General features: G+C 38.7%; 1 protein-coding gene and 1 long non-coding RNA gene across 7 annotated transcripts in view; both read right to left on the bottom strand.

Moving 5' to 3' along the window:
- LOC138010807 (trichohyalin-like) overlaps nt 1-21,520 on the bottom strand; it is an 82,968-nt gene extending 61,448 nt beyond the window's left edge. For all 5 annotated transcript variants that reach the window (XM_068857784.1, XM_068857787.1, XM_068857788.1 and 2 more), the window contains exons 1-15: nt 21,196-21,520; nt 19,619-19,733; nt 18,329-18,502; nt 17,401-17,507; nt 16,352-16,489; nt 15,632-15,816; nt 14,341-14,383; nt 11,600-11,675; nt 11,205-11,301; nt 10,202-10,255; nt 7,986-8,263; nt 7,775-7,828; nt 4,184-4,229; nt 3,023-3,235; nt 1,208-1,369 (exon numbers count right to left, since the gene is read on the bottom strand). In XM_068857784.1, coding sequence (XP_068713885.1) covers nt 1,208-1,369; nt 3,023-3,235; nt 4,184-4,229; nt 7,775-7,828; nt 7,986-8,263; nt 10,202-10,255; nt 11,205-11,301; nt 11,600-11,675; nt 14,341-14,383; nt 15,632-15,816; nt 16,352-16,489; nt 17,401-17,507; nt 18,329-18,502; nt 19,619-19,733; nt 21,196-21,416 — 1,963 coding nt within the window. In that variant the 5' untranslated portion in view covers nt 21,417-21,520. The remainder of the gene's footprint in view (nt 1-1,207; nt 1,370-3,022; nt 3,236-4,183; nt 4,230-7,774; nt 7,829-7,985; nt 8,264-10,201; nt 10,256-11,204; nt 11,302-11,599; nt 11,676-14,340; nt 14,384-15,631; nt 15,817-16,351; nt 16,490-17,400; nt 17,508-18,328; nt 18,503-19,618; nt 19,734-21,195) is intronic.
- Nucleotides 21,521-23,369: 1,849 nt separating this feature from the next.
- Nucleotides 23,370-25,198, bottom strand: part of LOC138011132 (uncharacterized) — a 14,998-nt gene continuing 13,169 nt past the window's right edge. For both annotated transcript variants that reach the window (XR_011124640.1, XR_011124639.1), the window contains 2 exons: nt 24,733-24,877; nt 23,370-24,264 (listed from right to left, as the gene is read on the bottom strand). This is a non-coding gene — a long non-coding RNA (uncharacterized lncRNA). The remainder of the gene's footprint in view (nt 24,265-24,732; nt 24,878-25,198) is intronic.

Here is a 25,198-nt window from a genome sequence, read left to right as displayed (position 1 = left end):
AGATTCTTAAAGTTTTCATCTATAATGGAGAATAAATACTTAGCAGTGTAAATGTGGTTGTGTGAAGACAAGTTAAAAGAAAAAACAGCTCTCTTCCGGTTGCGTCCGCGTCTCAAAATCGTCGCGTTTTTGTTTCGTTTCCTCAGAAACGAAAAGTATCTATTTTGACTTTAGGGTGAACTATTTACACAGTAAGGTAGAGTGGCTCATCAAAACAGAGTTTGTAATTGAAAATCTAAACATCATGCTATGAGATGTAAAACAAACCTATGAACATGTGAACCCGGTATATCGTTGAAAAACCCAAAGCTATCTCTCTTCGTGTTACTGAGTCATGTAAACAATCTTCGCACTGGAGAGTCGTAGGAACCAGTTATGCGTTCACATTTCTATCTTTAGTTTTCGAGAGTTTCCACTGATAGACGAAGCGAAATAATTATGACTTAATTTTCTGGGAAGTTCATTCAAATGTTTGTTTGAAACCAAGAGTCCATTACGCAAGAGTGAGATATGCCCAAATCGGCCTAGTCCCCATCAGCAAGAAAAACGAGTCTATTTTTAAAAACAAGTGTAGGGGTGGTATACAAGACACCATCTACCTGACGAACCTCACGGACAAAAATTATTGACATGAATACTGGAAATAAATGAGGCATTAATAATCTGTCTGCATGAAGCTTGCATCCATAGGAAGTCAGCATAGCGAGGTTTGAATCTTTTCGTCAGTGCTTACCCTTGATAGAGAGGGGCTTATACAACCAAGAGACCATCTTTTGAGGTGGGAGGGATGGGATACAAGAAGATACCACCACCTTTTTCGATGTATGGTGGGTACTGTCCGTGTACAATTGTTTTGACTATTTCCTTAAACAATAGACCAAATCGGCTAACTCAATGTTGTAACCAATTCAAACAAAGCTAAAAAGAGCAAGGCTGATATAACGGTGAAGGAATACATTAAAAAAAGGTCAATATTTCAAAAGGCACTGCCTTTCTTCATCATTTCTGTTCCAGGTGTTTCACTGAATATCATTTACATGAATGAATGCTTGAATGAATGCTTTTCTGACGCTAATGGGGAAAAACCTGATACCTGATTCGTACTCTTGGGTAATGAACTTTTGTTAAAACAGATTACAACGGTTGTGTCCGTCCCTTAACACTTTCGACAACGATTCTAGGAGGCTAGGATTTATCAATTTCCTACCGTCGCTCTGATTTTCATCAGCAGGTGTAGCATTCTCGTCCGGTTTAGCGGCTTTCACTTGTTTTAGTCTCTTTGCAGACTCTGAATCTGACATCCCACTTACATCGGGATCGGATACAGAACTCACCGAGCTGCCGAGACGGATCTCGAGCTTCGGAGGACCTGAAAGGGAAATTGTGCATATATTTTTGGTCGTACTATTCTTGGTTTGCATCCACGTGATGAGACGGCCATGTTGGTGTACAAAACAATAGAAAATGGCCTCACAAGTTTTGCATAACAATAGAGTCAAATTCCCAAAACACATTTTACTGCATTGTTCCATACACCAACATGGCTGCCGTGACGTCAGATGTAAACCATTACATCTGACGACAACTTTTTCAAGGGCAATCAATTTCTTGTGTGTTCTGTTTCTTCCATACACAAAAAAACTACCACAAAGGTAGTCCAATACTCGAAACTGGCACGCGATGGCGATTGCATGGCATAATACTATCAAAATCTGTAGAGTGGTAAATCAGCCGTTAGAATTTTTAAATGTGGGCTCCAAAAAAACTTATCACGTGATCCGCAAAAGAAGTCGTCACATGAAATAAAAAAATTGTCACGTGGTTCGTGCAAAGCGCGTTGGCGGTCATGGCATTCAACAAGAAACACTTTTTTTGGATCACGTGACATCATTTCTCGGATCACATGACAATTTGTTTAAGATCACGTGTTTAGAATCGAACCGCTTCGGATTCAAATTTCCAACGGCAATTTTACCACTCTACTGGTTTTGATAGTAACGTTACAGTGTGGTCTCCAGACGTCAGAAAGCCTTATACCTCTTACTTCATTGAGAAGGGTACAGGACACAGCTCCACTGTGTTAAAGACCAGAAAAAATATTTATCTTCCATATCGGCATCTCTGTGCGCCCGGGATCAACGAATACTACATCCATCAAGCATTACCGAGCATTACAAGCATTATAATCCATTACTAAGCGTTGACGGAAGGCCGTTACCCCCTGTATCTCTCTAATTTAGCCTTGGCCCATCTGTTTACTGTATGATCTAAATATAGAACACGGGTCCCGCCAAATTATGGCCAATCAGATTGTACCTTACGGACACAACGCCTCCGATTGGTCTATCTGCAAACAAGTTGCCAGCCGGACAAGGGATTGCTTGTGCTTTATGCAAAATCATTCTCATGCAAGGAACACAACACCGCCACGTTTTTTCCCGCAAAAATGTAGCTTTCATTAGCTCATTTGATAAAGCCATATTTATACGCTTTACTCCCCCATCAAAGCCGTGAAATTCAGAAATAGGCAGGGCTCGAAATTGCGCCCAATACGGTCGCATTTGCGACTAAATTTTTCCCTTTGCGACTAAAATATCTGGAGAAGTCGCAAATTTGCGACTTGTTGACACCTTCGTTCTTTCGAAACAAAAGGGTTAGCAGTTGCCACTTTGCTGCTACTTTTGCTAAAATAAACAAATAAATGACAAAATTATTTTGTTTCTCGTTGTGAATTTTCTCTGAAGGTAGCGTAATTGTATGGTAATTTAGCTGCGATGTTACGTGCACAGCTCCATTCCTTCGATCATTCGCCATTTTCAGCAGTTTCTTTACACACAAGTACTACGGGCTCATATTTTTCTGCTAAACCGCTGACAACACAATGCAGCGCGGCGATTTTGCGACTAAAATTTGCGAAATTGCGACTAAATTTTGGTATCTTATCGCAAAATGCAACTGGATTTTTTCGTTAATTTCGAGCCCTGAATTAGGTTGATTCAAAAGAAGCAAATTTGAATGTCACCTTGATCTTTCTTTTCTACCGCTTTTTCGCCGTTGTTCTTTTCTGGTGGCTTTTGTGTGGATGTCAGCGGTTGTGGACTAGGTGTGAACCCAGAGCTTGGTCTGGTCAGCGGTTCATCGTCCTCACCATCAAGTGGAGGCTCACTGAAAGACAAGTCTTCGTCATCATTCTCTTCGCCATCACTTGAAGTCAAGCTGAAGTCGAGTTTGCTGTCTGTGAATAAGATAAATTCATGAACAGTCAAATCGATAAACTACAGATCAATCGTTATGGAATAATGAGAAAGTCAATCAGTTGCTATTTTATTTGCCCAACAATGGTATTTAAGACCACTAGAAGAAGGCGAGCCATTTAAAATACTTACTCACTTTATAACCGACAGGCTGAACCGGAAGTGGGCTTCTCGCATTCTACGGCAGCAATTTCGTCGAAACGTCCTACTTCCGGTTACACATTAGATCGTACGCTAAAATTATGTCCGAAATTGACGTGGCAAGAGAAAAATAAAAGAACAAAGAGGGATATTTCGAGAGAACGTCGGGATTTGTCTTTCATGAACGCTTTTTTTAGATACGGCTCCCCTAAGCTTCCACTACGACATGACGTGAGCTAGACAGCATGGCGACCTGCAATAGTGCATCAAGAGTGCCTTTTGTCTATGAATTTCTCAGAAAACTAAGCATTCAGATATGGATCAGGGCTGGATCGAGCACTTCCCTCCGTGTAAGCCCTATTTTCTCTTGCTATGTTTCAGTTCGGTACATGAAAAGTTCGACGTTTGAAACGGGCCTTAGAAAATCATCTATAACTGCGCGCGTTTCTTCGTTTCCATTCCTGTTCACTGTTTTCCGTCCTCAGTTACTGAAACAGTCGCTGTATAAATGATAGCAACAGACTGTCAATGGACGGTCAAAAGTATTCTAGCGATTGCTTTAGCGCTCAGCCAACCAAGTGTTTTCCCGCGCGTAGCCTCGACTACACATGTCTCCATTGCGTCATGATTGGTTCATTTGATGGTTTGCGTCTGTTGTGATTGGCCAAAATGGTTTCATTATGTTGGGTTTTTCGGCGCACATTTGCAGACCTCTCTGAACGGAAGATTCGCTCATTCCTTTGCCAAGATCACACACAGTATACATAGCAAAGTCATTAATTGCATACCTTGCTGTTTTTCTTGAGGAGTAATGCCCGCTTGTGGTTTTTTCAACTAAAACACGAAAGCCACTCACTGTTAATACGATTAAAGAGATATGTCTAAGAGAAAAAAAACTTTTGAAGTCGAAAAGATACGAATAAGGAGGCTCTTTATTCATTTGAACTTTGTTAACTGCATTTAGTTTATTTATTGCAGATGGTTAGGATGAAAATGGATTGAAACGAAAAAAGGAATTTAAAAAATGGTCATATAGTTATTCACTCATGTTCTTTAACCTTGTCCGGCTCGAAGAAATGAATCGAGGCTTGTTTCAGATAATACTTCCGGCAAAAATTCATTCGACATCTTATTTTCAGAGCCGAAATGGTTAAACGCGTCAGGAACCCATGAGTTGGAGCTTGCTTCTCCCATAGATGCCCTGAGTCAACCTTTACGCGTATCTTTCTATTTTTAGAACGCCACGAGTTCTTCGGCTCTGCTCGCAATCTTTACGGTAATGACGTACTATCCAGATTTTTTTCAAACTTGCCACAATTGATATTCATATACCGGACACGTACAATACAATACAATACATACTTAATTGACCGCTCCCCATAGGGGCTTTTCAGGGCCAATGAAACACAACGAAACAACAGAACAGAACAATAACAACAACTGTTAAGAATCCCAACTGGCTGGAGGCAAACCAGTTGGCTATTTACAAGTGCGGCTGGGAAGTTGAACCAGGGACTACCAGGATCAAATTCAACGAGTGGTCAGAGCGGGTCTTGAACCCGGGATCTCCGGATCTCAAGGCAAGCGCCCTAACCACTGGGCCACACTGCCTCCCTCAAAAATGCAATAAAAAGATGGGGCCACCGCGCTTGTTTTCGCACCTTATGCACTTTATTCTAAGTGTTTTTTTCACCGAATTTCGCGAGAAGCAGTCGAAACTAGATCAACCGGAACAATTTTTGTCATTTAGCAAACGCTACTGAATATTACTGAAAACTTGAACCTGCTTGTTTGACCGGGCTATAATCTTTAAGTAAAGTGATTAAAATATGTTTTCCGTGTACCTATTACGAGTAAATAAAACCATTTAAAATGGGGGGTCACCGTGCTCGTTTCTTCGCAACAAGATGATAAGTGGATGGCAAAGGGTCATTTTCTGCGAAAGGACTAGGGCGAGTTCCAAAACAACACCTTCTTAACCAAGAAGAACTATCATGATTGCTTTTAAAGCTCTTGAACAGCAAAAGCGGCCTTTGTTGCCTTTCTTCAGATGGCCGGCGTGAAACCCCGCCATCTCCGAAGTCGCAATGTTATGCGCATTATGATAAGCGCGGTGCAAAACAAGGGAATTACATTTTACACTAGCAAGTTTTCCTTGAAAGGTTTTTCCTTGACAGGTTTTTCTTGGTAGTGTAAATGGAAAATATGACAAGTTTTCCTTGACAAGTGCACGTCACAAGTAATTTACACTAGCAAATATCGTCCGTGACAGGTGTCCTTGTTCAAAAACTAGCATGCCAGTTTTTGAACAAGGACACTCGTCAAAGAAAAAAATGTCATATTTTTCGATTTACACTGCCAAGGAAAACTTGTCAAGGAAAACTTGCTAGTGTAAATGAGGCTTTAGAATGGCCAATCAGAATAAAGTTATAGTCGAACAAAGACAAAAATTGCACAAAACAATCTATGTAAATTGTGCAAATTGATGTAAATGCGAGTCTCCTTGCTGAAGGGTTAGTTTTAAAAATAGAAGGATACGCGCAAAGGTTAAAAAAAAAACTCAAGGATATAGTGCATAGGGCGGCTCGTACTCATGGACTCCTATTAAACGATAAAATATTCTTTAAATCCCTAAAAGTACACCGGTAATCTTCGCTTGCTACATATATATAACAATGTTCGAATGTCGAGCTGAATGATGTGATTCAATTGTAAAGTTGACAGAACGTTGAATCCGGTAATGTTGAAAGGTTCGGAGACTTGAGTCTTGGCAGGGATGGAACACCATACAAAAAAAAAACAAAACATGAGAACGAATGTAAGTGTCGGATAATCTTGGAACTGGAGACATTTCACTACTAAAGCCACGCATCTAGTCTCACTAACCGGGGTCCGACATTAACTTTTCATATGAGCGCCAACTGGCGACTAGATAAAAATTTTCAGTCGCCAGATGGTAAATTGTGGTCGCCGAAAACTTTCGCCTGAAAATGCACGTTTTGAACTTTTTTATGGACTCCAGAAAGCAACGACCACCCGGTCTTGTGTATGTGTCAAGCATTATTTTTCGCTTTCGAACGCAGACATTTTGGAGAGAAAATGTACCCGACCTCGAAAGTAATTAAGAAATCCATCTGCCCCTTTGTTGAAAATTTCATCCACGGAAACACCAGTCACGTTCTGTCGCAAACGAGCCGCCATGTTGTTACCGTGCTACATTCCTCGCACCAGTCCCTCAAATCTCTTTACTGAGTCGCAGTTTTTTCGCCCGCAATACGTATTTTATGAGAAGGAGGTAGTTAAAGGGAACCTCCACTAAAACAGGAATATATCTCTAAAATAGTTAACATAAAGTTTTCCAATGGAATCGTTTGTATCTGAAATAAATGAATTTCAAAAACGCTTGTTTTGGTTTTCAAATTTCCTGGGCGCCGCCATTTTGAATAATTGTAACGTGTCATGGTTGCCCTATTGTTTTAAAACAAATGCTCTTTGTGCAAATACAAAAGAGCAACCATAAAACGTCACAATTATTCAAGATGGCGGCGCCCAGGAAATTTGAAAACCAAAACAAGCGTTTCTGAAATTTATTTATTTCGGATACAAACGATTCCATTGGAAAACGTTTGAACAATTTTGATTATAAACATTATGATAACTATTTTGAAGTTGTATTCTTGTTTTAGTAGAGGTTTCCTTTAAGGAGGTAGTTAACGGAAAAACCCCTATCATTTTTATTTCAAAAACATTGGCAGGATAAAAAGGAAGACCCCTTGTTGGCAAACGGCTCTGAATTTAATAGTAGGTCGCCCACTGGGAAGTTGTGAAATTCTGGTCGCCAGTACTCAATTTTCAGTCGCATTGGCGACCAGGAAGGCGCAATTTCGGACCCTGCTAACTGTACTACAACTGTGCTTTGTAAACTAGACAATAACTAAAAAACTGATAGCTATTTATTCGGACAGTCTTTCAACTACGATTTGCGTAATTCTGCTGAATCTCATCTTCAAGCGCCATCGGCCAAACCGCGTTTTGGCTTCCATGAATGAAACATCCGACGCCAAGCCGAGAGTTGACCCGAAACCACGGATGCCGAAATCATAACATACCAATCAGCATCTTTGGTTCCCACGATACATTCCTTTATTTGAACTCGACGCCGTTAGGGGGAATTTGTACGAATCTTCCCACTGAAGAACCTATATCATAATGGTATTCGAGCAGTGATCTACACAAAATTTCATTTCACTTTCCGGAGGCAGAGTCGAACTTCTCGGCTATTTTCGGAAATTTGATTCATGCAAGTAAAAAAGCAGTTTGGCGCTTAGCACTTGAACGTGAGATTCCGCAGAATTATGAAAATCGCAGTACGAACAAACCTTTGTACTCCCACCACTTAAGGCTGCTAAGACGTCTGTATCAGATAAGGCGTCCTAAAAAGAGAATTGCTATGAATGAACAAGTCGCTCCCCCAAAACAAAAACAATAAGCCTTGTTCTAATGACTTAAAAAATACTGATTGACGAACAAAAGAAGATAGCAGGGCATTTATTGTCTTCTTTCTCTAATTAAAAAACCACACACACACACCTCTGAATCTTCGTCGTTGGCTTTCTCCCATGGCATTGACTGAGCTTGTCTTTCCTCTTTCTTGGTTAACATTGGTTCCTTGACAACTTGCCTATCTCCACCGGGGATAGGTAGTTTTCGTCTGGTGGGTGTACTTTGCTGGGAGATGGCGGGACTGTTCGTCGAACTTGTTTCAGCTGGAATTTGCTGTTTGACAGGAGAGGGAGACTGGGACTCTCCTGCGACGCGGACTGGAATACGTGACTGGCTGCTGCTATCAGAAATAGAGAGTTTGCGTTCTAGGAAAAAAAATATGGTTTCAAAAACAACCTTAGAGGACATAACCTTGAACGGCAAGTTTTAACTTTAAAAGTCGAAAATATTCCCGTTTTTAAATAGGCTCCGACAATTTTTTTCGCTATTCTCAACGCAAAATAGCTCGTAATCCTCGCCAAATCTACTACCCCCCACCCCTCCACAGAAGAATGCAAAAATGTTAACAAACAAAACATTACTTTTTAGAGCAATTATCTTTCATTCACAATATTTGGTTTTGATTGGTTCAAATTCCTCGCAGAATAAATTATGAGCTCTGAAAGTGCTTTGAAAGGATGATAAAAGTGAAAAGTGAGGATTACTGAAATAGCGACTCCACTCCAAAAACTTTGGGGAGACGTACAAGAGAACGGCATTTTGCACGCTGATTACTTTTCGCTAAGCTGTGGAAATTATTAAATTATTAACACAGTCGAATTACGAACGTTTCGCTTCCCGGCGAGTTCGCTCCTCACATTCCGAGTTCGACCCCCTGTCCTCCCCCCCTCCCCGTCTCATGTGCATTAAACAATAAATGCCAGATGGTTTTCTTGAAGCGTAAGAAGTAAATAATATCCTGCAACATGACGGTAATTAAGGACGTTTTCCATTTGACAGAACTGACCGGCCAGACCAGGCATTTGGAAGGACTAACTCTACAACGCTTTCAAATTAAAACGTTTTGAAGATGATATATACTCCTCCAGAAGAATGCGAAGGATTATCTCGCAATTGTTCCTTCAAATTGTTGCATTTTCTTTGCAACCTGACGGGTATGGCCGGCCAGTCCTGACAAAAGGAAAGCGCCTTAAGTTTGCCTTTAAATTCACATCGACTATAATTAAAAAACTGGCTACGCAGTACGCATTTATATCCGGATAAAAGTACTCCAAGCTGAATTAATCACCTCGTTTACTCTTTATTTCAACTCTGACTTTAAGTCACGGTGTTGCTTTTCAGTTCTGAAGTGGGAAAATCGTCGACATATTGGTGTCGCTTGATTTGTTGAAATGATAACAACGACTGAGGGTCGAACTCGAAATATGTCGGGCGAACGTGCAAGGGTCGAACTCTCTGGGGGTGAAACGCTCTGTTACCACACAGTCTACAAAAGGATAACCGTCTTGAAATCGGTGCTTAGACCTAAATACTCCATATCTGTGTCAAAAGACCAAACCGTCGTTACTCTCTGAAATGAATGTTAATTTTTTAAGTTCTGTACCAGATATACCCAGGATTTCCTTTCGTTTACTCAGGCCCTTGTAAAGGGTTGGGAATACACTTTGTGTAAAACGAAAGGAAATGTCGCGTTAGGTTTCGGTGGATATTTGGGAGCTTACAGCTCTGTATTATTTAATGTTTGACATTTTTAGCTTGTAAATTTTGTTTTCCCATTTCAGACTACGTGATATTACTCTAGAGAATACTTTCTTTCAAATCTTGTCTTCTGTACGTGCATATATACGCATAACGCATGAAAAAACAAAAGAAAAATTCCCATGGTCTGAAATAGGAAAACAAAACGTACAAGCTAAAACAGGTCTATTATGTCATCCAAGGCGACCGAGAAAAAGACTGTGGGGGAGGGGGAAGTCCAAACAGCATTTTGTTTAATTAAAACGAGTTTCAATCGAGTGTCGTAAAACCAAACCCCAAGTAAATACTTTGGCCAATCAAAAAGGACGGAGACAATCCAGTAAACCAATCAAAACTCGAAGCAATTACAAGTAGCCGACACAAAGCGAGGGAAAATGTGCACGCGCGAGCCACGATTGGTTTTGGTTTCTCGTCTGATTGGTTGAAAAAAATGGCGTGAGAACTTTGAACCAATCACTGAGTGATGTAATGCAAAACCAAAGTAATTAGCTAATTACTTTCGACACTCAATTGAAAACCGCTCTAACGATAATTAGTTTACAGACCTTGAATGGGCTCTGTCTTTGCAGCAACTGTTTTGACTGGAATTCGACTTGAAGCTAGTTAAAAAAACAAACAAGGGGGAGTAAGGATGGTCCCGTGGTAACGCTCGTGCCTCCCACCTCTGCGGACCCGGGATCGCATTCTTGGTTCGTATGTGGGCTGAATTTCAGGCGATATCTGTCTTACTAATCCGAGGGTATTGTTGGTTTTTTTTTTTTTTTTTAACGAAAACAAAAGAAAACATTTGCACAACAGTACAGTTCAATTCCCGGAGGATTGGCTCCGGACAAAAACATGGCCGCCTTTTCTTTGTTTAGGGGCACAAACATGGCGGCCGTGACGTCACGTGAAAACCGAGAATATCCTAGGGCACTCCGGTTTTCCACCCTCCGCAAAATCGACTCCCAGTCTGTTTTATCTGGCTGAGGTGCTGTGCTCCGAGGTCATACATGGATCGTGTTCAGGACCGAGTGCATAGCCGGCTGCACAGCTCCTTCAGTCCGACCTCGTTGAGCTGCGCCCTTAGCAATTCAGTCTCCGACTGCGAGAAAAGGTGATTAGCAGGTCATATATTATTATTAGTAGTAGTAGTATTGGTATTAGTATTAGTAGTATTACTATTATTATTATTATTATTATTATTATTATTATTATTATTATCATTGATATTCTGATATCCGGAAGTGTATAAAACACCAACGTTTTGACCAGTAACGGCAAGATTACCTACGATAGCAAAATTATGATTTCTACTGTTTTTGATGACAGATTCGCAATTCATTTTACCTTAATTTAAACACACACGAGCAAATCGAGCGCACAACACCGATGAACGGTCTGATGAAGTGCTGATGCCCTTCGTGCTCCTAACCAAAGAACATGCTATTCGGCCCTAATTTCGGAAATAATCGGTAAAATAATGGCAACCCACGCTTTTCACGATTATTCCTAACCTTTCTTGAAAACACCAAACAGATAACCTTAGATTAAGAGAGCAAGACTTACATTTGGCACTTTGCGTTGAAACATCTGAACCGGCTCGAGTGACTGGCTTGGATGACTTATTGAGAGCTGCGAGTAGACTCGGTTTTCCACCTGTTCGCTAAAAACAAAAAAGGGAAGCCAGATACACTTTAACGATCATATTTAAGTAAATTCAAGTAAATTGTTGTAAAAATATATATTTATGTTATAAACAGAAAAAAGCCATCAGTTGCTTTCAGCTCTAACTAAATATTCACCGTTTCCGTATTGTGAGAGAAGATATTCAAATGAACATTTCATGTTTTTTTTTTTTTAACTTGTTGTAGAAGCTAAAAGAACAGTGTTTCTCAGGCAATGGAGACCCAAAAATTTATGAATAAAATGCAATTATAGTTTCTTCCCAAAGCAAAACAAACCTTGGCCTTAGATCCAAACATGTTCTCGTCTTCATCACCCGAGGACTCCCATGAATCACCACCGCCTTCTGAATGACTAATAATTTCAAAGCAATAGTTTACATTGACTCATTCCTAGATTAACTATGATTGATAGGATGAGGTGAAAGGTCTAATCAAACCAGGCATGTCAGTCGATGACAGTATGGGAGATTTCTCTGCACAAATTCGCTCGAACGCGGGGCAAACGGCCAAAGCATCGTCTATTCCATTTCCCCACAAAAGAATATGCATATTTATTATATAAACACCAATGAAATACCAAGTGAGCTATCGCGCAAAAACATGATATCTTCACACGTGAAGATAACATGTCATTTTTACACGTGAAAAAATCACTGTTTCTATGGTTACAAATGAAAAGGGCTCCTAGTTGCTTTTACGTCGTGTAGAAGACGCACATGACGTAACAAAAGCTTTAGGGGTCTTAAGAGATTTAGAATTCTGATTAGGTATTTTTTCACGATTTTTGTTCTATTGTTCTACGTCATGTGTGTCTTCTACACGAAGTAAAAGCCCTCCTTTCGATGCCTTTCTCTTCTCGTGATGGAAAATATTTCACTCGTTCGCTGCGCTCACTCGTGAAATATTTTTCAACACTCGAAGAGAAATTTCGTATCTCCGCGCGGCCATGTAATATTCTCTATATCTTATTCGATGCTTTGGTTTGCAGTATCGCTGGGTATTTTTTTTGATACGAGTTGTGCTGTATTTTGACGAGCATAGCAAGAATTAATTAGCTGAAAGAAAAGCGACCTCTGGAGGTAATCCACATTTTCCAAACGGATTTTTCGGAAAACGACTAGCCCATTTGATATTTAATTGAAATTTCCGGGATCCTTGGCCGAATGGTGTTAGTAGCAGGAGTCAAGGGGAGCCTCTATCTCCCATACTTGACCCCAGGGTCAACCCTTTTCCGAGTAGATTTATTTATAGAACGCCTCCCTTGGGAGATTCAGCTATAGCACGCCCACTGTTGTAAAAGCCAATCAAAACAGAGCTATCGCAGCGTCAAGGGGAACATGATACTTTTTGCGGGAAAAAAAATCTGTACCTAAAAGATAAATTTACTCGAGAAAGGCTGACAAAAGCGGGCGGTTTGACTGACTCAGAAGGGGCTGCTGGCAGTCTACCATATCCCACTTTCGGTATACTAAAATTCAGTCCAAAACAAAAGTCATCAACTCAGGCTCTCGGGAATAAATATAAGGATTTGTAGGAGTTTATTCCCCAGAGCCTCGAGATGATACCTTTTGTTTAGGATTGATTTTAACATATCGAAGTGGGCTATTAATAAAACATAATGTACGTTTTTTGAGGGGGGTGGGGAGTGGAAGGTGCTTTCCACAAAAAAACCATACAAGTTGTTTACTATTTGGACTACGCTAATTGCTTCACTGAGCAGCACTCGCGAAATGAATTGAACGTGGTCTTTGTGAATTTCTAAAAAAACCGAACTAAAAAATTATTGAAAAGAATGCTCCTTTTATAAGTTAATACTAAAAAAAAAAAAAAAAAACATTTACTATTTAAGGATCTCGGAATGCAAAGTTTAACCTGGCCAGCAACGAAATACTAAGTGAAATTTCCTAAAAACAATCCTTTAAACCCCACTACACGATATCAACAATAGATATCGTGGTGCGTCAAACATCAGTGTTAAAAATAGCCGGCCTTCAAAATAACTGCATGAAAAGATGCTGTCATGCTTCTTGGAATTTCCAACGGTGTACTAATCGCAACAAAACACTTTAAAACTTTTTCGTTGTCTCAGCTTATTAAAGCTAATGCTTTCACCTGCTTTAAGGACGTTACTTAATAAATGCTCCAGTTTTCAGTAACCAGACGTATAAAGCCACATCAAACTGCGTAAAGCTTATTTTCTTGAGGATTAATCGACCATTTAAACGATCTATAGCTAAACATAAATTTGGTGATATACACTTAGTGTAAGAGTCAACACTTACCCAAAAATTATTGAAGCTACTGAAGTTTGTTGAGGTATTTTGTTTATATAAAAATATAAAAACCACTCCAATTTTTCCAATGTTGTGAAAACTATCATGGAGGAAACAGCTAACTTGTTGAATTATTATCAATTATTAATGACGTTTCTTGAGCTAAGGTGGCATAAATTAAACTTTCTGGATTAAAAAGCATCTTACATGTAACTTCCACAGACACTGTCAATTTTTTTATGTTTGGGTTCAATGAATGGACAAAAAGTATAGATCTTATGCTGATTCCAAATTCACAAATTAATTTTTTAACTCAGGATATCACAACTACGCTGAAGTCTTTGAATTCAAGTTTTAATAATAAAATTAAATATGAATAAGTTATTGCTGTTCGCCTCATGACTGCTATATGTAAATGACCTTTTTTTAGAATTGAAGGTATTTGTCACATCTTGGGACATTTACAAATTTTGAGAGATTGCAGTGGCAGGACTTCTAGATACAAAATTAATATTTTTTCCATGTTACAGTATATATGAGTTTCTGTCAAAAAAGGGTCTTGAACAGTAACTTTGTAAGTTGCATTATTTTAAGCCGGAGCAGCATGAAATTAGCTTCTCTATTAACCCCTTCACTCCCAAGAGTGCCACTTATAGATTTTACTCCGTCTAACGCCAGATGACTTTACTCGTCAATGGGGAACCCCACGGGAGTGAAAGGGTTAAGTAAAACTTAGTTACTTACCGGCTGACAGAATGATCTTCTTTCTCTGACACACTGTTATACCCTATCAGTTGCACGAAAATATTATGATCATGCTTTAGTATTATTCTCATAACAGTGATGATAAGAATTAAAATTGTGCCGGGGAGTTGCGTGTGAATCTTACGTTTTGTTGAACTTCATGAAATTTGGAGAAACTCCACAGATTCAGTTTGAAAAATGCGCCAGTACATTATTGGGGCTTGATTTGCTAAAAAAAAATGGTGATTTGACCGCTCCTAAGAATACGCACACATAATGTACGGTGCATTCCTTTGGGATGATCCGAAAAAGGATCACTGATCCAAGATAAGTGCTCCAAAGAATATGCACACTTTAATAGGGTGCGTTCCTTTGGGATGATCCAAAAAGGGTCACTGATCCAAGATCACTTGGATCACCGTGCATCGAAGGAACCAAAGAATCCTTTCCCCGAGTGGATTCACCGGTTCCTTTGATAAACAGTCATCCAAGTGATCTTGGATCAATGATCCTTTTTCGGATCATCCCAAAGGAACGCACCCTTACACTCTATTGTTTTCATTTCATTACAAAGTCATAGACTGAAACAACACAAAACGTTCAAAAAAGAAAGAAAAAATTGTAGTAGAGGTATTGTACACAGTTGACCCGCCTAGATTAGATTTACTATTTGCGGGCCAACTGTAAAAAAGTTAAGAATTGTAATGTTATATTGTGACAATAAAGTTCAAGTTCAATAAAGTTCAAGTGAGATCACAACACACTGCACGCTTTAGTGTCTAAGTTTATCCAGTCTACAACAACAAAAACACACAGAATTACATGTATTCCTTCAGTCCACAATATTGCAAAGCATTGTTTTGCAAGTCTTAGAGTTATTTTAAATTTCTGTTTTAGTGGAACAATAAAATCTTTTCCCTCTGGTTTGACCCAATATTTGCAAACATAATAATAATAATTATATTATTATTATTTATTATTTATTATGGGTGCCACTTTAAATATAATTGTGATAATCATACTAATTAATGATTATAGTTATGTCAACACTATGAAATGAAAATGTTCTCATACACCACGAAAAAACTAATAGAAATCTTTAATTTTGTTAGTCTTACATCTTTACAATTATTTCAGTTTTAACCATTAGAGAGTGGAGATTAGGGGTGAAAGCCAGCCCCCCCGCCCCCCTTTCCCATCATCATGCCCAACATTAATTATACCCCATAAGTTTCAGGATAATGAAAATTATCATATCATTATGGTTTATCTATTTTTGCAGTATGCTTACCTTCCTCATCAGCCACAGGACCTCCAAATGAGAAATACATTTCATTAGTTGCTGTTGCAGATTGACCTGCAAACCCAGACAAATCTTTTCTCTTGCTTGGTGTTGACTGGTTTGATTTTATACTTCTGGCTTCGTTTCTTGCCTGCTCTTGTTGGTCTTCATATTCTTCGATGATGTTTGCAACACTACAAAAATGATAGGTAATGGTTGAATAATGACAACAGCTGTTTTTAACTGCACACCTGTGGGTGGCAGTTTCTAAGAGGGGTCCCTATGGTGGATAAAGGTAGCTGTACTGTCCAGAGGAAGAAGCAAAACTAAAATACGCCATTCCATGTTCTCGATATTAGCTCAGTTACAATCTACTCTCATAGTACTGCTTTTTTTTTTTTTACTTCACATACTGCAATGACCAGTATATAAGCTGCTCTCGGTTTCAGCAGCACCCTGACTTTTAGAAGCTCAAGAGTTGGAAAAAAAACATTTTGATGAAAATAAAATTTTATTCAGTCAAGTCCATATCACCTTGAATTGATCATTCTATTTGCAATCTCAAATTGAGGCTCAAATACACATTTTAACACCCAAACCAACCTACAGTATACTGGCCAGACTCTGTCTAATGCCGGACGATTTTACTCATCAATGGGGAACCCCTGAGAGTCAATGGGTTAATCCTTGAAATTGTGCCTGATTAGTATCCCTGTATGCTTGGCTCACCTGTGGTGCCCATGAATGACAGCATGATCCGAAGCCTTCCATCCCTGAGAATCTTTTTGCTCCGTGTTGGCATTGTGCTGCAAAAACAGCCGCACAATAGCAATGTGTCCCTCACTGGCTGCTGTCATTAATGACGACCTACAAACATTTAATCAAGAACAAATTGTTCGATTTATAAATTACACAAAATGCCGAAGGCTTCATAGTCATTCAATGGGACAAGATTTAATAGGCAATTTTTCAACAACAAAATTAATTAATGTGTCTCAACATTTCAAAGTTTTACAGCAGAGGGTCTAAAACACAGGTCACAGGTTTGCGTAAAAGTCACTGTGATACAGATAAATATAAAGAACACAAAAGCACTTCCTAGACCTGATCCCTCTACATACAAAAAGTTGTTTCAAGTCCATCTTTAACCACATTTACCAACTGAACACCTTGGAACAGGAAAAAGGACTTCCAGTCTTGACTTGTGGAATGTGACCCAAGCCTGTTTTAGAGTCTTTAAGGGGCATTTGTGTGAAATCAATCACAGGTATGCATTTCATTCTGGTATTAGAGAGGTGCATATTAACGTAATTCAGTCAGTATACCTTTCATTCTGGTACATGTTTATCCCAGGTTCAGGCCTAGAAAAAAGTCAAAATCTCTAACTTGCCCATATCAGGCAGACAAGCTCTACATGATTGTATGACCCACTTTAATAGCCAAAGGGTTCCTTCACTTTTCTTGCATTGGTTCTTTGATTTAATTTTATTAAAAAATTAATTAAAACAGGAAAAAAATTGTAGATAAGTTTAAGCCTGTGATCAGGCTCTTCAGTTTACAATCCTCTCGCGCCTTTGCCACACGCATGACAATTGCAAAAGAGCATGCTTGCAGGCTAGATAGTAACGTTTCATCTCTAGTGTCTCTAGACATCAGACTTTTGAATTCTTCAGTACTTGGCATACCTGGGATTAATTATTGTACAGGAATGAAAGTCTCACTATTATCATTTAAAAAACCCTCTTTTCAAACCATGAGAGTCAAATAGTTTATTGTACCTTCCATAAGCATCAACTGCATCAATCTTTGCTCTTTCGTTAATCAAGAAATTTACAAACTCCAAGTTTCCAAGAGATGAAGCTACATGTAACGGTGCAAAGCCTTCCTGTAAAGGAAATGGTTCAGTTGAGTAGCAATTTGAAAATTTAAACGTGTCTGGAATTACAAAACAGTGTATAATACATGAACGCACACTTGTAATGCATGTTCAAGATACTGTACACAAGTCAGATAGGGAATTATCTACTGGTTTAAATAAGCACTGACAGCTGACGAAAACGGCAGGTACAAAACACAGTTCACAGGTCACAGGTTAGCTTTTATGAATGTTTAGGATATACTTTCTGTATTGGTAAAACAATGACCTGTGCTTTGTACCAGCCGCTGACGAAATGCATCAGAGAAGTTGCGGGGTTTCTTTTCAAACCTAAGATTAAAGTTCATATTGAAGACAATAGTCTGTCTGTTATATATTCTCAAACCTGAGCCAGCAACCTCAGATTTTACTGAAAAGCCCCAGGTGGTACATGAAAGAACTGTAAAATGCAGTTTCTTTTTTTTTTTTAATTGAGAAAGTGGGTCGATGGAGTGATAGTCAAGAACACATACCTTCCACCAATGTGAACTACTTTAATTATTTTGTAAGTTGTGCATTTCCTTAATCTGAGTTTTTTTTCCTTTGATTATGTTTTTGTTTATTTGTTTATTTGTTTTTTGTTTGGGGTGGGAGTGGGGAGGTGTATGCAGAGCATACATATGTGCTCAGCTTAATTATCTGTGATTTATTCTTGAAATCAATGTCAAGTGTAAAATACCCATTGATAATATTTTGAATATGCCTTGTTGAAGGCATGGTGAATTGAAATGTAACATAATAATCATTGTTACTGTAGTATTTTAAATTATAATTAATGATAATTATCTTGCCTTGTCTTGAGCATCAATGTTTGCTTCTCTCTCCAACAAAAGCCCGGCAGTATCAACATCTCCATTAGCTGCTGCCAAGTGAAGCGATGTGCTGTTGTTGACGTCCACTACATCAGCCTCGGCTCCATTATCAAGCAACAGTTTAGTGCAGGCAAGAAATTGACATTCAACTACCTGCAAACATTGCATTATAATTGCACCTTTCAATAACTTGCGCACTCCAAGAATCAAATTTCATCACCAATCAGTCCATTGGAATGAGCTAACATGTCAAATTCAGCATCGTCGGTGGCTCACTTTGAAACAGTCTTTGTTGGTTTCTCTTTTTACATCTATTAGAAAACAGTTGACTATTTTCAATCTCCTTGAAAAAAGTAACCCTAGAGTCTGTGAAGTTATATAAAAAGTCTTCCACCCTTTCACAGTGGTCGCCATAACTACCGGTAATGTCAGGGTTCTTCTTATCAGGCGGTAACCGGTAATAAAATTTACCGCTTGTAAGAGCACTTATTACCGCCTGCAACGCTCAGAAGTCGCTTATCCTTTGCAGAACATCCAACATTAACCAATTGCTTTACTGGTTTGAAAAGGTGCCATACCTGTTGCGCTGAAAACTAGGAAGAACCCTGAATGTATATAGATTTCTAAAGCCAAGCCTAAAAGCAGAGCTCCCAGGTTGTTTATTCTTGTAGTAAGTTAACCTGACATGAGCCTGTGATCCAAGCAAAACCCAGTACCTGGTCAGCAGTCAACTTAAAAAAAACAAAAAGCTGACCTGGCATACATGGAAGGTTCTGTAATTTTTTGCCACAAACACATACCTTAATGAGCATAAATTCCAAGCAATTGTATGACAAAATTTAAAATTTCGCTGGTCAAATTCTAGCACAGGTAGGATCCTCAAATTTTATCAGTAAAATCCTTTCGTTAGCAGCTAAAGTTTACCATTCACAAATTTGTCTGTAGTCAAGGTTTTCTCAAGTTTCATGCAGATTCCCATAGAAACACTGTTTAATATTTGGACAAGTTTGCCTACCCTTCAAGATGACTTCCAAAACTGTGATGAGGCCTATTACAGTATACAACTTTGCATTTCTGGACATAAGTGATGTTTCAAGGTCTCAAAATTACAATAGTGGCTTAAAATTTGAACTAATTTATTATTACAACCATCTTTCTATCAGCCCTTGTCTTCAATCCCTTGTAGCTGTATTTTCCCTTCAACTTTAGGTTTATTCAATAAATGAATACTGACAGCATAATTTTGAAGCTACACCTGTAATGCAGTACCTTCATTAATGGTGTGCGACCATTGTTGTCACAAAGATTTGTCTTGGCATTGTTTTTCAGGAGAAATTTCACAATATCTTCTTTTCCCTGGGCACAAGCCAAGTGAAGGGCAGTTCTGAGGAATGTGAATACAATGGAATATTATATATCTCTCCATGAGAAGTCAAAACACTCTGAATTCAGCCACAAGCTGTAAGATTTTCTATCATTTAATCACTCAAGTGCAAAGAGGGGATGATCTTCAGAAAATAAATAATCCTAGAAAATGAACCAAAGAGTTAACATCTCAAATGTAATTTGATCGTCTGATCGTCTACTTCAACATTCACTTACAAACCAGATCTCGTAATGCACTAATCACTATCCTCAAAACCACTACCAATCACAACACAGGCCTACCAGAGCATCTCTACATTCATTTGAATTTCCAAACACCACTTGACTCTAAAGATGACTTCCACTAAGGTTGTCGAAACGTCAGTCACTAGTACCAACAGTCCTTCTCAAGATTACTTTTACCGGATGATCAAATTCCATTGAGGTACATAATCCTTCTGGGATGAACTTGGACAAACAATAATCATTATCACAGTACATAGTAAACCTTCCAGTTCAGGTGAGAGTGACATTATTGATTTTACTCTTTCTAACTCCAGACACATTCGTCAATGGGATTGAGTTCAGGTGTGAATGGGTGAAATTGGAGGCATACAATGTAAGATGCATAACTTAGACAACCTGATTAATTTTACATTCAAACTAGTTAACTTAGTCTCGTTTCTTTGTCCAATTTGTACAACAATGCTTTTTGTGTACTTAGCACCCAGTATATTTTAGTTCTGTGTGTGTATAACTTGATGTATACAATGAGCACTCAAGACCGTTTTCAAGTTTGCATTGTTAAGCAACGATACAGAAAAAATTGATAAAAGGATTACCGACAAATTAGCTATTAGTAAAGACATTTCTCTGAACGTAGCTTGGATTGAGAGCGAGAAAAAGAAATAAGAGCTTAAATACAGCTAAATTGCATCATTAGCTTCGCATAGGATAATAATAATTAAGTTATCAGGTTTATGTTAATTACCATTTTGACATATAGACTGGCTTAAAAAACGACAATGTACTTCAACTCGTAAAACGTTGTTGATCGAGGATTTGCACCGTTCGTTAGGATGCTACAATAATTTATAACAATTGGTGACGATATCGATGAAATATTTCAAGCTTCTAATTCATAAAAAAAAGAATAACAAATAAGCTTAAATTGGTTCAAAAAGTCAAACACAAGTCAAATGGCATGGAGCAATTTGAATGCTGATAACATATAATAACAATCGATTTCAGAAGGTTCCAGGAGCTTTTAAACCTAAGAAATCAAATGAAAATTCTCGTATTATAGAACTTGTCCGAGATCTACACAAAAGTAACTACGAAAACACGAACGACATTTGCGAGTTGCAAAGGACGCCAACGGAGTTGCTACAGAAACCAACGAACGGGGCTGTTAATTGATATCGTGCAAGATTTCGATTCATCGCCAATTATATGTAAGACTTGTTGGCCTTATAAGCTACCTGTTTTCTCTGTCGAGCTGGTTGATGTCTCCTTTCTTAACAATCTGTTTGACTTTGGCCAAATCCCCGGTCCACACTGCCTTATGAAGCTTTGGCAAATCTTTATCCTTGGCGATGGAATAACCGGACGAGATACTTCCTGCCTCACTGACGTCTTCCGTGGATAAGGCATTCTTTGTGCTTGAACCCTTCTTCCTAAATAGCTTTTTGAAGCCAGACATGGTGGTTTTGCCTTGTTATTTCATAATCGGTGATTTTCTGGCGCTTCTTTTACAGAAGCATTTCCTTGCAGTGAGTTTTTTGCGGTTACTTGATGTTAACTCGATACCAGACCACCCTCGACACTGTGGAATGGATTTCCCATGGGGACAGGTTGCAGGTTTGTGGGATACGGGATGTGGGATGCGGGATTACATCACTGTGGCTATTCTCGCAGGCGTCCGAAAACTCGATTGGATGATCTTCTGCATGCCTTCTTCTACGCATCGTGTAGAGCTACAAATCAAAGTTAATTTAGGGACTGTGCAATAATTATCAGGAAGGCGTGTCCTAAAATGAGCTTCACCAAAGGAAAAATTAGATAGGTCCCCCCTCCAGCAGCGTCAAGATTAGCTCTGACCCCCCCTCACGTTCTCTCAAAATTATGATGTGCCCCCCCCCCCCCCCCCTCTAACCCGTACCTTTATTCACCGTACTGCAACGCATTCCACTGCGTCGTCAGGGATGAAGAGCACCTCGAAACTTTGTTCTTCATAATCGTCAATTTCTGAATCGTCTGATTCTTCATTATCTTCTTGGTCTTCGGAACTGCTAGATTGCTGCTCATCCGGGTTTTCTTTACCTTGAGCTTCCCCAGCCCCTAGAACAGCCCCCTGTTTTCCCTCCGCTGACGGGTAAACCGTGTTCCTTTAGGTAGAGTTGGAAAATGTTTATTTATTCATTATCGAATTTGTGAAATTTAATTAAGACCCCCCCTCAACTTACTTGAGAAATCTAATGTAGAGCCCCCCCCCTCCTTTCCATTATTACTTAAGGCCCCCCCCTCTGGTTTTAGCCCCCCCCCCTCCTGATAATTATTGCACAGTCCCTTATTCGCCGAATTACTTGATTCACCGCGCACAGTGAAGATATTGTTTTTATCATTCATATGTGAGGATATAGGTGTCGTCATGATAACTAACACGATTAGACAATAAAAAGCGAGCTTCCCCTTCATTGCACGATCTTTTGTGTAAGATATCCTGTATATGTAAGAGTACCACATTTTTCCTACATTTAGACGAGGGGTCGGTTGTTCACGGCAAGACTGTTGGTGATTTTTTTTCTTTACGATTTTCTATGCTTGAAGTAAAGTTGTTAGAGGCTGTCAGCCGTGAAACTTTATAACAATTTCAAACTAGCCGTAAAAATGCGGACAAAAATTACCGTTAGCGCCAAAAGATCGAAATGATATGAAAGGATAGATGTCTCAACTTTACCTGGAAAAGATCAAGGTCGTACAGCACTCATTGATCCTAGCAACCATCCACTTTTAGTCTATATGTACGAAGGACTCAAAATTGGGGAAAAAACGTGAGGTGTATCTTTAATCATAACTAGCCGCGAAATTAGCCCCCCTTTGCACCCTGTTGCCAAAACCGAAATCCCAAACTGAAATGCCTGCAAAGGGCTTTCACATTTCAAAAGGTGTATTCACTGTACTTGGTCTAAAGATTTTCCATTGCGACCAAAGGTAATTCATTTTCCTAACCAGTTGTATTATTTTCTGCAATCGCTTCCTTAACTGCTGGAGCTTTTCGCTGTCTTGGCAAGGATTTATTTCTACCCATCAAAATTACCCTGGATTCGAAATCCAATTTAGCAGAAACAATTTTTCTAAAGTAAGTGACGGTAGGCTTCAGGAAAACTCTATATAATATAAATGTCTAAGTGTTTCAGTGTAATTGTTTATTCGTATTCACCATTTTTTGATGAATTCACAACTAAGCTTTTTCGAATTAAATCATTTGCGCGGGTGACCAGCTCTTCAACGGGTAAGGAAGCTTGAGAATTATTTTCAAGTTAATCTGCTTTGATCTGAATAAGGTTATGAATTTTCATGCGTAAAAATTCTGGTAAATAAAGAACAAACAATTTTGCTTGTTATCATGCGTGGTGAACTGACCAATAGAATTTCTTCCCAATTTCACTCAGTCTGTTAATGGTTTCATATAGGTTGGCACAAAGGGTGGCTAAAATACATCATAAGTAACACTTTTAATAAAACGACTGTCCCATTGGCTGGCACATTTTAACACATCTTTGTTCTTTTGTACTTAGGATCTACACTTTTGGAGAATAACATTTAATTTACAGCTGTAAGCAAAGGTTATGCAAATCATGCAAGTTTAGGTTGCTACAGAATTTCAGCGATGAACGTTCATTTATACTGGTAAAAAATATTATATATAGAACAAATAATTTTCACGATTTGAGAGGCGAACTATCTTCATATTCTTTTCCATTGAAATATCATTGCAGTGTTTATTGAATGTGAAAAACTTGACTATTTCTCACATAAGTTCATTTTCGTAATTTCATCGACAGACTTCATTTGCGGATTCCGCAGTCACATTTGTGCTTTCCTGTCAAAGTTTGTTGAAGACCTGTCAGTGGAGAACGATCTCAGATACTCCAGAAAACGTTTTTCTGAGTCAACCGATCCTTTTCTGTGTTTTCTTTCACAACGATGAAAGTAAAAAATCACATTCTATCCCATATTTTTGCTGCTTCATTTATCTTTGTGATTTCAAGAACACAACAAAAATATCCATGCTGTTCTCTAACACCATGCAAGACAAAGCTTTGGCGAATTTAGCTTTGTTTACGAAAGGCAGATTATAACACTCGTTGAGTTTATCCCCAATGTTTTTCAGTTCATTAGCCACAGATTCGATTGCTTCCGTGTTCGGTTTCTTCGACGAATTTGGTGCAACGTGAAACTCAAGCTCGTCTTTGCTCTGGAAGGTGCTTGGATTCATGTCCACGAGCCTTGTAATGTTCCTCTTTGATCAACGCTCGAATAAAGTTCTGTAACGAAAAAAGTTCAAATTTAAGACGAGAAGGGGATTTTTGAAAAGTGTTACAAATTGGGTTGGATTGACATTTTTCTAAATGCCTTTGAATTTAAATGAAAAAATAAACAAAATTTGTCCTCCAAATCGTAATGGAGCAACTTCCAAGTCTTCTGGCCCAAATATGTAAGAAGGTGACGACATCCAGTTTTTAACTTCATAAATTAATTATAATGAATAATTTCCCAAAACTAGGAAGGGAAATCATTTTTTATTTGCCGAGCTTTGGCCTATTTGTGGATTCCGATTTGGCTTAAAAGTAAACACAAATCGAGCTGAGAAGAGTATGGCCTTGAAATGTTGAAAATGAAACGATTAAATTTGAAGCTCGAATCACATGTTCTGGGTCTACTGCATAGGAAAAAAAAATTGGAAAGTCTAAGTTTTAATAAGTGAGTTATTAGCTGTATTAGAATTAACTTACCGAAAAATTTCGATGGCCAAATTAAGCGTAGATCAAGACCTTGGTTGAAAGGCGGATTCCATGTTAGCAGATCAGAGCTTCTCTGGCTTTCCTTGCTGGAGCTTGAATGTGGATGAAGAGAAGCTTGCCACAAATTTATAGATCACTGCAGCTCAGGAAAACACGATACACGAACATAACGTCACGAAAAAAAGACATAACGCTAAGATGCACTTTGGTAGCTGTTGGCAACAATGACTCACGAAAGGGTGACACGGGATCTTTTTTGGAAAGATAGTTTGATTCTTTTTGTAATATTACAAGTATTTAGAAATATTTAACAACTTTTTTGTGGTAAGCATTTGTTAAAAATTAGTTTGGGGAAATTCAGGACAGTTTTTAGGGTGTCGTGCTGAGCCTTTTGAACTTACGATGCGGCACTGCTTGAAATTTGCACGAGGGCGTGATTTTTCTTGTTCTGACACGA

The sequence above is a fragment of the Montipora foliosa genome, chromosome 7 (assembly GCF_036669935.1).
Source record: "Montipora foliosa isolate CH-2021 chromosome 7, ASM3666993v2, whole genome shotgun sequence".
In the NCBI taxonomy this organism is placed as follows: Eukaryota; Metazoa; Cnidaria; class Anthozoa; order Scleractinia; family Acroporidae; genus Montipora; species Montipora foliosa.
Note: the sequence above shows the minus strand (reverse complement) of the source record. Positions and strands in the feature narration are given on the sequence as shown.